The sequence below is a fragment of the Rutidosis leptorrhynchoides genome, chromosome 5 (genome assembly GCF_046630445.1).
Source record: "Rutidosis leptorrhynchoides isolate AG116_Rl617_1_P2 chromosome 5, CSIRO_AGI_Rlap_v1, whole genome shotgun sequence".
Lineage (NCBI taxonomy): Eukaryota > Viridiplantae > Streptophyta > Magnoliopsida > Asterales > Asteraceae > Rutidosis > Rutidosis leptorrhynchoides.
Window position 1 is genome coordinate 317,880,273 of NC_092337.1, and position 13,707 is coordinate 317,893,979.

The 13,707-nt window shown below is 37.9% G+C and overlaps 2 protein-coding genes across 6 annotated transcripts; one reads left to right on the forward strand and one right to left on the reverse strand.

Annotated features, from left to right (window-relative positions):
* Positions 1 to 6,258: 6,258 nt before the first annotated feature.
* Positions 6,259 to 11,531, forward strand: LOC139848082 (pentatricopeptide repeat-containing protein At3g12770). Of its 5 annotated transcripts, none has more exons than XM_071837811.1 (4): positions 6,259 to 8,433; positions 8,655 to 9,315; positions 10,855 to 11,020; positions 11,173 to 11,531. In XM_071837811.1, the coding sequence occupies exon 1, from the start codon at positions 6,259 to 6,261 to the stop codon at positions 8,380 to 8,382; it is 2,124 nt and encodes a 707-aa protein (XP_071693912.1). In that variant the 3' UTR covers positions 8,383 to 8,433; positions 8,655 to 9,315; positions 10,855 to 11,020; positions 11,173 to 11,531. The 5 variants fall into 5 exon arrangements, with proteins under 5 accessions (XP_071693912.1, XP_071693909.1, XP_071693911.1 ...); XM_071837808.1 differs by having other exon boundaries at positions 10,855 to 10,993; positions 11,107 to 11,531; XM_071837810.1 differs by having other exon boundaries at positions 10,855 to 10,993; positions 11,167 to 11,531.
* Positions 10,148 to 11,320, reverse strand: LOC139848083 (senescence-specific cysteine protease SAG39-like). Its single transcript, XM_071837813.1, has 2 exons — positions 10,831 to 11,320; positions 10,148 to 10,740 (listed from the first exon to the last, which is right to left on the reverse strand). Exons 1-2 carry the CDS (start codon positions 11,261 to 11,263, stop codon positions 10,148 to 10,150), a joined length of 1,026 nt encoding a protein of 341 aa, XP_071693914.1. The 5' UTR covers positions 11,264 to 11,320.
* Positions 11,532 to 13,707: the final 2,176 nt, after the last annotated feature.

Below are 13,707 nucleotides of genomic sequence, written 5' to 3' on the forward strand. Positions count from 1 at the left end.
AAGAGAATCAAAAGCTAGATTGACCGAATCAAAACCCCACCACTCTCGAACCTTCTCCCATATTATACGGACATGAGGACATAAGAGAAGTGCATGTTTTACCGACTCTAAATCTCCATCGCAAAGAGGACAAAGAACGGAGTTGAGATCAACGCCCCTCTTGTCAAGTTCACATAAAATGGGCAATCTTTCTCTTTTTGCTCTCCACACGAAAACTTTAACTTTTTTCGAGACCAAATTATTTCTCATGGTCTTTAAAGAATTACTTCTTGGAGGATACACTTTTGTCATGATATGTTTTGTTAGCTTTTTCGTGGAAAAAAATCCCGGACCCGCAAAGCTTCCAAGAAAATGAGTTGTCTTTCTCCTGATCCATTACCAATGAAGATGATAGTAACTTTTCTAGATTTTCTAACTCATTTCTTGTACGCCCCGACACCGGTCGAGACCACTCCCATGAAAAGATTACCTCTTCGCCATCACAATGAAAACGATCGCCAACCGAAGCATTGGGGTTTGATTCTAATCGCACTAGTCTCTTGAAAGTCTCCTTGAGTGGCTTGTCCAAAATCCAAATGTCATCCCAAAAATTTGGGTTCTAACCGTTGCCAATCACCTTCGCGAATGAGTTGGAGAATTCGACACCTAAGTTGTTTATCTCGAGCCTTGCTTTGACAATATTACTCCAAATAGAATTGTTAGCAAAAAAATTCCCCCCCCCCCCCCCCCCCCCCCCGAGATAGGAGACCCCGACACCCCATAAATACTCTTAACAATTTTAACCCACAAAGAAGTGGTTTCGGTAAAAAAAAACCTCCACCACCACTTGCCGATTAAAGCCAAGTTTTTGCAATTAAGTGACCCCAAATTAAGTCCGCCATCCCCCCGAGGAAGGATGACATCATCCCATTTTACCCAAGAAATTTTAGAACACTCACCCGACCCGTCCCAAAAAAATTTGCGTCTCACACTCTCAAGAATTTTGAGCACGGAAGGCGGAGCACGAAAGAGTGAAAAGTAATACAACGGTAGGCTATTAAGAACCGCATTCACGAGAGTCAAACGTCCACCGAATGATATCGTACGCGCTTTCTATTCCGACAATCTTTTCTCAAATTTATCAATCACCGGTTTCCAATTCCTAAGTTTCCTCATGTTTGCCCCAACCGGAAGTCCAAGGTAAGTCATCGGTAAGGATCCCATATTACAACCAAACAAACATGCCATACGTTCAACCTCCTTCTTATCAACACACACCCCGTAAAGGCTACTTTTATTGTAATTTACCTTCAAACCGGAACTTAACTCGAAGCACTTTAAAAGTTTCATTAGGCTCTCAACATTTTTAAAACTCCATTTGCAAAAGAAGATAGTATCATCCGCGTATTGTAAGTGGGATATTGGAATCTTATCAACACCAATTTCTACGCCCTCAAAAAGGTTATTATGAACCGCCGATTTTGCAAGACGATTGAGCACCTCCACCGCAATAATGAAAAGAAAGGGAGATAACGGATCTCCTTGCCTAACACCCCTTCTAAGTTTGAATTCTTTTATTGGGGAGCCATTAACGAGAACCGAGATAGAAGCGGATTTAAGGCAAGAATCGATCCATTTCCTCCATTTAGCACCAAAACCCATCAAAACCAACATTTCATCTAAAAATTTCCAACTAATACTATCAAAAGCTTTCTCGAAATCAACTTTAAAGATCATACTTTTTAAATGTTTACTTTTCAAGAAGTCAATTGATTCATTAGCCACAAGTACCCCATCGATGATGTTTCTCCCTTTAATGAACGCACTTTGCTCAAAACCAACGAGATTTGGGACAACTTTTTTAATACGGTTGGAGAGCAATTTCGCAATGATTTTATAAAAGCTACCAATAAGACGAATAGGTCGATACTCATTAAGACTTACCGGGTTAGCGACCTTAGGGATAAGCGTGATGAAGGAGGAGTTACAATCTGGCAAGATCAGACCTGTGCACCAAAAATTATGGATTGCTTCGATCAAGTCATCACAGATAATTGCCCAAAACTTTTTAAAAAAACGCATATTAAATCCATCCGGTCCCGAGGCTTTATTACTTGCATAGTCTTTCAACACTTCCCAAATTTCATCATCACTAAATTGAGCTTCAAGGTTACAGGCCTGCTCACTGGATAATATATATCCATCCGAAACATCAGAGACAGAGGGCCTGCCACCTCTCGGTCCAAAACTAGAAACAATAGCAGGCCTTGTCAAAACAGTAGCAGAGGAGTCAGGTCCAGAATAATCAACCTGTTGGGCCGAGCAGAAAGCAGCAGAGCCTGGCCCAGTAGCTACTGGATCGACACAACCATAATTGGGCTGAAACGAAACAGTAGGCCGAGAGGGTGTTGCGACATCAGAAGGAGGTGGATGAAGGAAACTAGGCCTCGCAGTAATTTTTTGACTGAAAATTTGTTTAAAGTGCTCAAAAACCGCATTCTTTACCACATCAGGGTCCTCACACCATGAACCATTAACATTTAAACCGCGGAGATTGCATTTGTTATTCTTCCTCCGGATCGAGGAGTGAAAAAACTTCAAATTTTCATCACCTTCTAATGACCATTTCAAGCGAGCTTTTTGTTTAAGCATATTACTTTTGATATTTTCCTTCTCAACCCAACGACGTCTACACTCCAACCACCTATCCCGATCCAAGTCCGTGATATTATTTGATTCGGCCTTTAACTCCCACTCCATTGCTTCCCTTCGAAGGGCATCAATTTCTAAATCTAAACCTCCAAATTCCTTAATACTCCACTCCTTTAGCGCGAACTTCACATTTTTAAGTTTATCCCTAAAGATACAATCTTTTCTCGATCCCCGAATAGGTTGAGCCCAAGCATCCAAAATGATCGTATCTATCCCTTCACAATTTAACCATTCATCAAAGACATTGAAAGGTTTTGGGCCGTAATCAATCAATTTATCTCTTAGGACCAATGGACAATGATCCGAGAGGTGTCTATCTAATGCATTTACCGAAAGGTCATCCCAAAGACAAAGGAAACTATTGTTAACCAAGAACTGATCGATTTTTCTAAATTTCAACCCATCATCGCTTATCCTAGTGTATTTCCTACCAATGACATCGATATCAATCAAGGCATTTCTTGTAATGAACTCGTTGAACCTATCCGCCCTATATTGAAGAAAATGAGAGTTAAGTCGATCATCCGAACTTCTATCCTCATTGAAATCTCCAACAAGAAGCCACGAAGAATTCACACTTCCAAGAAGGTTATCAAGAGACTCCCAAAATAATTTTTTATCCCGATCACAATGGGGGCCATAGACGTTGACAATAATAGACTCCACCCCCGAACTCGCCCATTTACCTCTAATGGCCAAGAAATTTGGACCCCCAACACATTCAATAATATCAAAGGCATTAGAGTCTCAAATAACTAAGAGACCACCCAATTTATCCGTTGCTTTTTTTTGGACATAACCAAAGTTATCCCCACCCCAGAGCGCATTTACCCATCTATCATCAACCTTAGCACACTTAGTTTCTTGGGAAACCGCCACCCAAGGTTTCTCTCTAGCACAAATAGATCTAACCCACACGAATTTACCTCTAACCGCAAAACCTCGAACGTTCAAAAAAGGACTTTCATTAAAAACAATTACAAAAACGAAATGGAAGAAAAACAAGGGGCTTACTATTGATCAGAGGGTGGCCAAGACAACCCAATCTCCACCCCATACCTCTTTAACTCATCCATGTTGATGGATTTTGAAGACACGCAAGGTTTTTTGTTTTCTCGAGTTCTTCCTGGATCTAAAACTACACCCTTTAAATTTAAACTTGCATGATTCACCACAATTGACCCCAACCCTTGCTCTATTTTTTAATCTCATAATTCTTGAAGAGGCTTTAAAATTACACATAGTCGCCCAGTAACAGTTATTGCAGTTTGATACCTCAACCGTTTTGGATCTTCTACTTTCTGAAACTCTAGCCTGATGATTAGTTTTCACCGAAACCCCTTCACCCGATTTCTTTTTTGGGAGTCGAGATACCTTAGGCTTCCTTTTTTCTTTCATATCTGCTTCTGTTCTTCCGGAAATATTTGTATCAACCTGAATCTGATCTGTGCTAGGACCACTTGAGGACGAAATGCTGTTATATTCCAAACTCTCATCGCCGTCAGACTGGTTGGTATCGAGTCCCCCATCCAGGCCAACAACCTTGTCTGAGCAGACAGGCCCGACATCATTCACATTATTACAGGGGTCAAAACCATCCCCATTAGAAGCAGGCCCAACCTTAGGCCCAACATCATTAATCACAGGCCCAACATCGTTCTTAATACCACCCACCAATGGATCTGCCCCAATCATTTCATGTTCACAAATACGTGGGTCCCCACTACCAACCAAACCGTTATCCAAATTAATATTGGGGGACTCAGGAGACATATTAGGGTTGGGGGTAGGGTTTTCTATCCCACGCTTTGCCTTGGGACTTGGTGCTTTTTTAAAATTACCTTCTGCAGTCTCAGCAACAAAATCATTATCATTAGAGATATTATCCCTTCCCAAGAAAACAGACCCTTCATCTTCTATCTTGAATTCCTTTACATGACTCGGTTCGCTGGACGAGTCAACTCGTTTAACCGGTGACGCATCATCTTCTGGACTAGTATGCTCTTCATCATCATCACCTTCCTCTTCATTCTCGCTGTTTAGGACATCATTGAACAAACCAAACTCACCCTCTTCTATAGACCTTTCACCATCATCATCATCGTTATGGGAATCATCATCTGACCCACTATGAGAATTGACATAATCCGGATCATTACTAGATTTGTAGTCGGTATCATACCACGAAGTCTTCAAACCAGAGTTATTCCAGAAAACCCTATCTTTTGGACCTTCATCACATGTTTCTTCAACAATGTTAACAAAGTATGCTTTGGATTTGTAAATTAATTTGATGGCATCATTGACAATCTCTGGGTTATAAAGTTTCACGAAAACCCTTCCTTTTACCAGACTTTGATTACCATTGAATTTACAATTTTCCAGGATGTATACAACTCCCCACCATTCCGCAATTGTCTTGAAAGTTTTCTCGGACCAACATGGTAACGGAACTCCAGAAATCGAGAGCCATGACATTCTTCCTTCAGGCCACGCTCTAAAATCCCACAAGTTGATTTTGTGAACCCATTTCCTGAGTTTGTGATTTTCATCCAATAAATCCTTCGCAGCAGCCATGTTTGGAAGAACAAGCATGATACCCAGACCACCAAATCGTTTGACTTCAACGTCATCAAACCCTTCGTCTTTCAAGATCGTTTAGAGATTATTAAAGACACCAATACTTTTAGCCTCCCCGACCACTGACCGATTCAAGATCTCGTTGTTATTATTTTCTGAGTTTTCATCCTCATCATCAACCACGAAATTTTTACTCTTATCCTCACCCCCAACCGATTTTTGTCCAACATTACATTCACCCTTTTGGACATTAGCCTGCTCCCTTCTCCTGCCATTTAACATGTCCCTTAAATCTTTTGAATTCCTTCCTATAACATCCACAAACTTTCTTCCATCACTAAACCTGTTTGTATCGACCCCCATACGCGTGTTAACAGGAGCCCTAGGTTCGTTTGCCACATGACTCATACCAGGACCTTTTGGTGGTCGGTTTGTTGCCATAAAAACCTTAATTGCTTCGCCGTCGAATTTAATGTTCTCCAAAGATTTCAGAAATTGTTCAGCGTTGTTTACTTCAGCGAACCTAACGAAAGCGAACTTACGGCCATTGAGCAGCCTTTTCTTAGCGACATATACATCCTTAACCGAGCCGTATTGCTTGAATAATTTTCAAAAATCAACCACTTTCCACTCGTCGGAGAAATTGAAAAACATGTAGGATGTCAATCGATTTCGTTTTGAGCCCTCGTGAATGTTGTTTGCATAGCTACCGTTGTGAAAACCGTGAGACACTCCCGTGCTAGCCCTAACCGTGCTTTGCCTTGCGCGCTCTCTCTCTAGATTTTCTCTCTCACCCATCTCTCTCTCCCCAGTAATATTTAATTTAATATTAATATTTTTAAAAATTCATAAAAGTGAAAAAGTGTTAATAAAGTACGGAATATTCATTTTTGTGGTTTGTTGTAAAAAAGAGTACAGGCATATTCATTTTATAGGAGAATTATATGCAATTTTCTGAAGAATGCATCATTACTTATTCATAGTAACATGATTCTAAATCATGGTCTTCCCAAATTATTAAAAACCATACCCCGAATCTCAAAATCCACAAAGATTCAAACTTCAAACTTTACAGATCGCGCCTTCAATCCTGAACTTGTTTACACGTGTCTTCTTGAAAGATCAACTTGCAAGAAACATGTAATTCAAATTCATTCCCAGATAATTGTTAGTGGCCTTCAATTTAACGGTTTCATTGTAACAAAACTTATACACGTGAGTTCTAATTTAGGAGACATTTTTTATGCACGCAAGGTGTTTGATGAATTTCCTCAACCGTATGTGTTTCTATGGAATGCTATTATACGTGGCTACTCCAAGCTAAATATGTTTAATGAAGCGGTCACATTGTATATTCGAATGCAAAATGTGGGCGTTGGGCCAGACTGTTTCACATTGCCACATGTACTTAAGGCGTGTGGAGGAGCTGGTGCGTTTGAAGTTGGCCGAGCTGTTCACGGTCAGATTTTCAGACGGGGGTTCGAAACAGATGGATTTGTGCAAAACGGGGTAGTTTCGGTGTATGCTAAGTGTGGTAGAATTGATAATGCTAGAGTCGTGTTTGAGGGTTTGAATGAGAGGACCGTTGTATCATGGACTAGTATCATTTCAGGGTATGCTCAAAATGGACAACCGATTGAAGCTTTAAGGATTTTTAAAACAATGAGAATTTGTGGGTTGAAACCTGATTGGATTACTTTGGTTAGTGTTGTTAGTGCTTATGCTGATATAGAAGATTTGGAACAAGGGAGATCGCTTCACTCTTGTGTAATCAAGATGGGACTTGAGTTTGAGCCCGACTTGCGTATTGCTTTAACTACATTATATGTGAAATGTGGACATGTGATGATTGCGAAATCGTTATTTGATGAAATGGAGCTTTATAATGTGATTTTGTGGAATGTAATGATATCTGGTTTTGCAAAAAATGGTTTTTGTAATGAAGCTTTGATACTTTTTCAAAGTATGTTGTCAAAAAAATTGAGACCGGATTCGGTTACCGTTTGCTCTGCAGTTTTGGCTTGTGCCCAATTGGGATCACTTGAAGAAGCAGAAAAAATGGGTCAATACATCAAAAAAAGTGAGTATAAATCAGATGTTTTTGTGAATACAGCACTTATTGACATGTATGCTAAATGTGGAAGCTTAAACTTTGCCCGAAAAGTGTTTGATCAAACTAAAAACAAAGATGTTTTTGTATGGAGTGCTATGATAGTAGGCTACGGTTTACATGGTAGGGCACATGAAGCCATCAACATTTTCAACTTGATGAAGCAAGAAGGGGTGGGCCCAAATGATGTCACATTTATTGGGCTTCTTACAGCATGCAATCATGCTGGACTTGTAGAAGAAGGTTGGAGAATATTCAACACCATGAAAGACTATAATATTGAGCCACGTCATCAACATTATGCTTGTGTTGTGGATCTTTTAGGTCGTGCTGGGTGTTTAGATCGGGCTTATGATTTCATAAAAAACATGTCGATCAAACCTGGTATTTCAATATGGGGAGCACTTTTAAGTGCGAGTAGGATTTATCGTCACGTGGCACTAGGAGAGTATTCAGCAGAACAGCTTTTTACTTTAGATCCTTACAATACAGGGCATTACGTACAGCTGTCAAATCTTTATGCTTCGGTTTATCTGTGGAGTGGTGTGGCACGTGTTCGGGTTTTAATGAAACATAGAGGATTGGCTAAAGACATGGGGTGTAGTATGATCGAGATCGATGGGAAACTTCACATGTTTCGAATGGGAGACGTTTCGCACCCAAAATCGGATGAGATATATAAGGAACATAAGCGGCTAGACATACGGTTAAAAGAGGCTGGCTTTGTTGCGGATATAGAGTCGGCTTTACATGATTTGAGTTATGAAGATAAGGAGGAGAGTTTATGTAATCATAGTGAAAGGCTGGCAATTGCATATGGACTTATTAGTTCTCCTTCGGGAACTACACTTAGGATAACCAAAAATTTACGAGCGTGTGTTAACTGTCATTCTGCAATAAAACTGATATCAAGACTTGAAAACAGGGAGATAATTGTTAGGGATGCAAATCGGTTTCATCATTTTAAGGATGGAGAGTGTTCATGTGGAGATTACTGGTGAATGGAATTCAGTTGACTGCATTATGGCTAATCTAACTGATTTTTCGATCAGGTATGCCAATATAGAAAGTTGAATTGTTCTGCAATTTTTTATTTTTATAACATAATCAACTTCATATGATTAAGTGCTTAGTTTACAAAGTTTGATACTAATGCAGTTTCGGTGTTTAAAAGGTAAATTTTTGCTTAGCAATTTTGCAGTTTCAGGTTAGTAAGATCTCTGCTCATTTGAGTTGATGTATGAATGACCAAAGTTTTCTGATATGGTTTCAGGTTAGTAATAATGATTGACTCTTCATTCGGGTTCCTGGAAGTCACTCTTCTTCTTAGTATTAGACTTGTTTCTAGATGGATGGCCGGTTCCTGAAAACAACAACGCTCCAATTGCTAGGGGCAATTTTTCATTTTCAAACTCCCTCTCAGATTCATCATACCCTTATTTCTCCTCACAAACAACATATCTCACATGTTTCTACCCCAATCTTTCTCAAACCTATTTTCAAGATGAAGAAGAAACAGACTTCAAACCTTTTACAACTTCCCCTTTACAATACCAATACCAATACCCTTTGGCTGCAGAAGAGACTACATTCTTTTATGACCCAACGCCTACTGTTGATTCGTATGAAATGGTTCCGGCAGAGATCAGAGATATATTGATATAGTGCAAGAGAATAGCATTATTTCTATTCCTTCGCTACCTTCTGGTCTTAAACATGAAGGTTCAGACATAAGCCATTCATTATGCCAAAATTCCATTGTGCTATAAAAAATGCACATGCTCTTTGTTGACTTTTCAATATACATACGAGGGGTGGACTGCGCACTCTTTCTATACTGCATTGATGACCTTCTTATAGCAGCCATTTCCGAAGCCTCAGCAATGCATAATCGACTTAAAGCATGTTTTCGCTTAGTAAATTTGCAGTTTAAGGTTAGTAAGATCTCTGCTCGTCTGAATTGGTATGTGAATGACCAAAGTTTTCCGATTTGGCTATAATGTCATTTGATTTGTTATGAGCGTAAGAATGGCCGCGTGTTGCTGCTGAAAATAATATTCAATAAATGTAGAAAATAAAGTGCATGCTATTATTAAAAAAAGGTCAAACAAAGTCAATGGAGTTGGTATAGCTTTAAATATTGTAACCTCCACTATTTGGCTAATGAAGTCGTTTTGAGCAATACTGCATTTGATTTGTTATGAGCGTAAGAATGGCCGCGTGTTGCTGCTGAAAATAATATTCAATAAATGTAGAAAATAAAGTGCATGCTATTATTAAAAAAAGGTCAAACAAAGTCAATGGAGTTGGTATAGCTTTAAATATTGTAACCTCCACTATTTGGCTAATGAAGTCGTTTTGAGCAATACTGCATTTGATATTTTTTAAACGACAGAAAGTTGAACCTCTTTTAGTATATGTATAATATAATTGCATAGATTGAATGGTTTTTGCTAGGTGATCTCATATAGATCACAATATGTAAATGTAAGCGTACGAACCTGTTACCATATATACATGTCTGTGTAATCCTTCAATTAGACAAGCGCTAGCACATCCTGGCGTAGAGATTAATAACTTGGACATTTTTTACTTAATATAAAAATATTGAGGATCACAGCTTTTACATGTACATACTATGTGTTTTGTAGCCTTACAAAGATTTAACTGTTCAAATACATACTAAACGAGTTTCCTTGTGTTAACATAATCATAAATATAAATATGTATATTGTACAATAATTAAATACTTCCGGTCATCCATAATCACGCAGTTGGATAGGAAGCCTGCATGGCGATGCCACATATGCCTTCTTTAGCATCAACATCTCTTTGCATCATTATGTAACCCTCTTCACCCCAACTTGTTCCCCATGAGTTCTTCACCAGCCAATACTTAGTCCCGTCATCACTCGTTCCATAACCAACTGCTGTAACACCATGGTCCAGTTCCGTACCACACTCTCCAGTAAATACACCACTAGAGTAGAATTGAAAGTCGGACCCACTAGCATCAATGGCTACAGATACGGGCTGACTAGCTACCGCTTTCAACAGTGCACTTTCACTTTTAGCAGGAACATCTTCATAACCTGTGATTGTTGCAGCGTTGTTAGATTCCTCGTTGCTGTTGCAGGTGCCGTCAACTCCTTTGTACGGATAGTTACTCTCCGTAGTAAGGCCTTTATTGCTTATTATGAATTCAAAAGCGTTGTCCATAAGACCACCCTCGCATCCCTGATCTACACCGCTAGTGTCACAATCGACAAGCTCTTGTTCAGATAAAGACACTAATTTACCTGTTTTCAGTTGAGTTATTCCTTCCATCGCTGCCACTGCTGAAAATGCCCAACAGCAACCTGCACATTATCATGAAAAATTAATGTAAACGGTCCAATAATTAATCATTTACATTTTCATGTTCGATTTATATACTTAATGTTGCTTACCACATTGGCCTTGGTCTTTGATAGGTGTTACTGCACCTTTTTTTCTCCAATCCATTGATGATGGAACTGCGGTTACATTTTCATACTTAAAAGCAGAATTTGATGGCGTGCAATCGTGTGCCAAGAATCGGTTTCTTTGAGTCCTGAACTCTTCATTTGTGAGGTCAGCAAACTTGTTGACTGCTAATTTGTAAGTTTTACCAATATCATTGTTGAATGACTGTATGTGCTGAACGTTGTCTTGATATACTTTAGAACGTTGTTCTTTCTCTGTAGCGTCCCGATATACACGTCCATAACGAGCCATCCATTGCTCATGGTTCTCGTAACTTGAAGTTTCAGGTAACAATCGGGATACAACTTGTGAAATCAAAGAAGCTGAGAGGAATAGTAGAATAAGACAAGTGAAAGTTGCTCGGGTTTTAGTTGACATAGTGTTGGAGGTATAAAAATTAATGGAATTGAATTGTTTGATTTGTGCAATTTACCCCGAGGCATGTTTTATATATATGATGAAATAGTTTTGTCATAGTGGTAAAAGTTAGTATAGTTCTCTTCAAGTTTGCGTAAGAAAACGTTACAATGGTTCTCTTCAAGTTCGTGGAAGATAATATGTTCTGAATATGATATATTAATTAACGTAGAGTAGATGCTGTTTAGACTCTTGAAATTGGATTGTATTGTTGAATAGTAAAATTGTTGTGCACTCGTTCGTTCTTATCTTAAGTATTACTGTGCTCCTATTTTGGAATTTAGTTTCCAAGAAATTTTATTTGTGGGTTTTGTACGTATTTCTTTATCTTTTTGTTTAATTCTTTAATGTTCCAAATACAGATACACATGCACATATTAACTTTTGTTTGCATGATTTTTATCATCACCTTTAGCTTCTCTTTGTACCCAGTCAATTATACACTTATTTAAGAATTTTATGCACCACCTTGATTTGTAAATGTACGAATTACATCTCTCGGACAGTACTTGGTCATCGGAGTCAGGACACCATCTGTCATGTTGGCGTCACATTTTGGTAGTAAAAAAGATAATAAAGGTAAACATAGCCAAGGATAAAAAATAAAAATAAAAAAAAAAAAAAAAAAAAAAAAAAAGAATGATGGTTTCAGTAAAGTAGTCTAGCGGTCTTCATCATGTAGTAGGTGCTGAGGTTTATTATTTGTAAGACCAGCCTAAATTAAATTTTCATCATAGATGCTATTGGCAAAATTCCACTACGGCTCCACCTATAAAAAGCAATGTGGATCAGTAATATAAAGCACACATAGAAACCTAAAAAAAGAAGCTTAATTTAACATCTTACCAAAATCAGTGATAGTAATCGGAATCTAAACCTGAAATAACCGGAAACAACATTAAAACACAAATATAAATAAAGTCTTGAAAATCAGAAAATGAGAGCCATAAAAACAAGTAACCAGAGCCGGCTAATTGATGCAATGAAAAGAAGAGCACAAAACCCCTTGATTTTCTTCATAAATTCCATAGCATAAAATTGAAAATTGGAGCATCTGAATTTAAGAAAAATAAAGGATAAAAAGGAAACAAATTATACATATACTTATACTTAATGATGTTCAATTTTCTGTTTTTTTAAAAAAACATATACAATATCAAATGTAGTATTGCTCAAAACGACATTGTTAGCCAAATAGTGGAGGTTAGACATTTAAAGCTATATCAACTTGACTTTGTTTGACTTTTTCTTTTTTTAATAACAATATGCTCTTTTCTTTTTTACAACTACTAATTTAATACCCGCGAATTCGCGGAATTATGATAGTTGTGCTTTCTAATGGAAATTTTCTGTATTTGAGATTCCAAGATAAAGGCAACATATCGTATAAGTTTGGAAAAAACATATGCAATAGAATGAATTTGAACTATCAATGTACAAATAAGTAACGTAAGTAACGAAGAAATGACTACAAACCGATATGAGTAGAAGTAATTACTTTCCATGGGTACAAAGTCATCACATCTGATTGCATTGTCATTCCAAAAATAAACTATCAACACTCAAGTCTTAATGTTCAGTTACATAGACACCAATTTCTTTTGAAACGTTGAGTTCTTCCCTCCACATGCATCAATTCACAAACCACAAAATTAAAACAAACACCTTCCTATTCAAACATCAAACATATACAAATTACACGTAAACACACACATATATAGTCAGTATTAAGCATTAATGGCTAATCATTGAACATATCTATTTTTTTGTGGCAAAGACAACACGATCCGAAGAATAAGAGGCTGTTGACTCTATTTGAAAGTTTGGGTAGATAGAGTCAATGCGGTCATGTAGAGGACTTTGGAGAATGTTTATAATTGATCATAGGGGCATGATTTATGACAATATCATCATTATGCGATGCTTTTGTTCCATCATCCGTCTTGAGTGGAGAATTAGTGACGGTAGGATCTAACAAATCTAATCTCAAGGGGTGGCCTAGTGGTTAAGTGCTTGAGAATCTCCAAAGATCTGGTTTTAATCCTCAGTAGCTACAATTTGGGAGCTTGCCTTTAAAAAAAAAAAAGATCTAACAAATCTCTCATGTTTTAATTCAAACTAAGTAACTACTGCTTATTTTCTTCCTTCTTAGTTCCTGTATGTACTACATATGAACTGTGCTCCTAATCTCAAGAAAGTGCATCAACCTTTCCTCGACTTTTTTGCTTAGTCTATTAAATTTTATGTAAGATAATTCAAAGCCTCGATAGCACCTTTTTGGCCATATGGGTCTCATCCCATGTGATTCCAATAACCACATCCAATTTTGCATCATAATAAGATTATTATGTTGACTGATTTAAATAAAAGAACATGTAAAAAAGGAAATGAAATAGTAGTAGATG

Coding starts and splice junctions, on each gene's coding strand:
- LOC139848083 (XM_071837813.1), bottom strand. CDS start 11,263: ATGTCAACTAAAACCCGAGCAACTTTCACTTGTCTTATTCTACTATTC. Junction 10,741..10,830: donor CAAAGACCAAGGCCAATGTG/GTAAGCAACATT, acceptor GATAATGTGCAG/GTTGCTGTTGGGCATTTTCA.
- LOC139848082 (XM_071837811.1), top strand. CDS start 6,259: ATGATTCTAAATCATGGTCTTCCCAAATTATTAAAAACCATACCCCGA.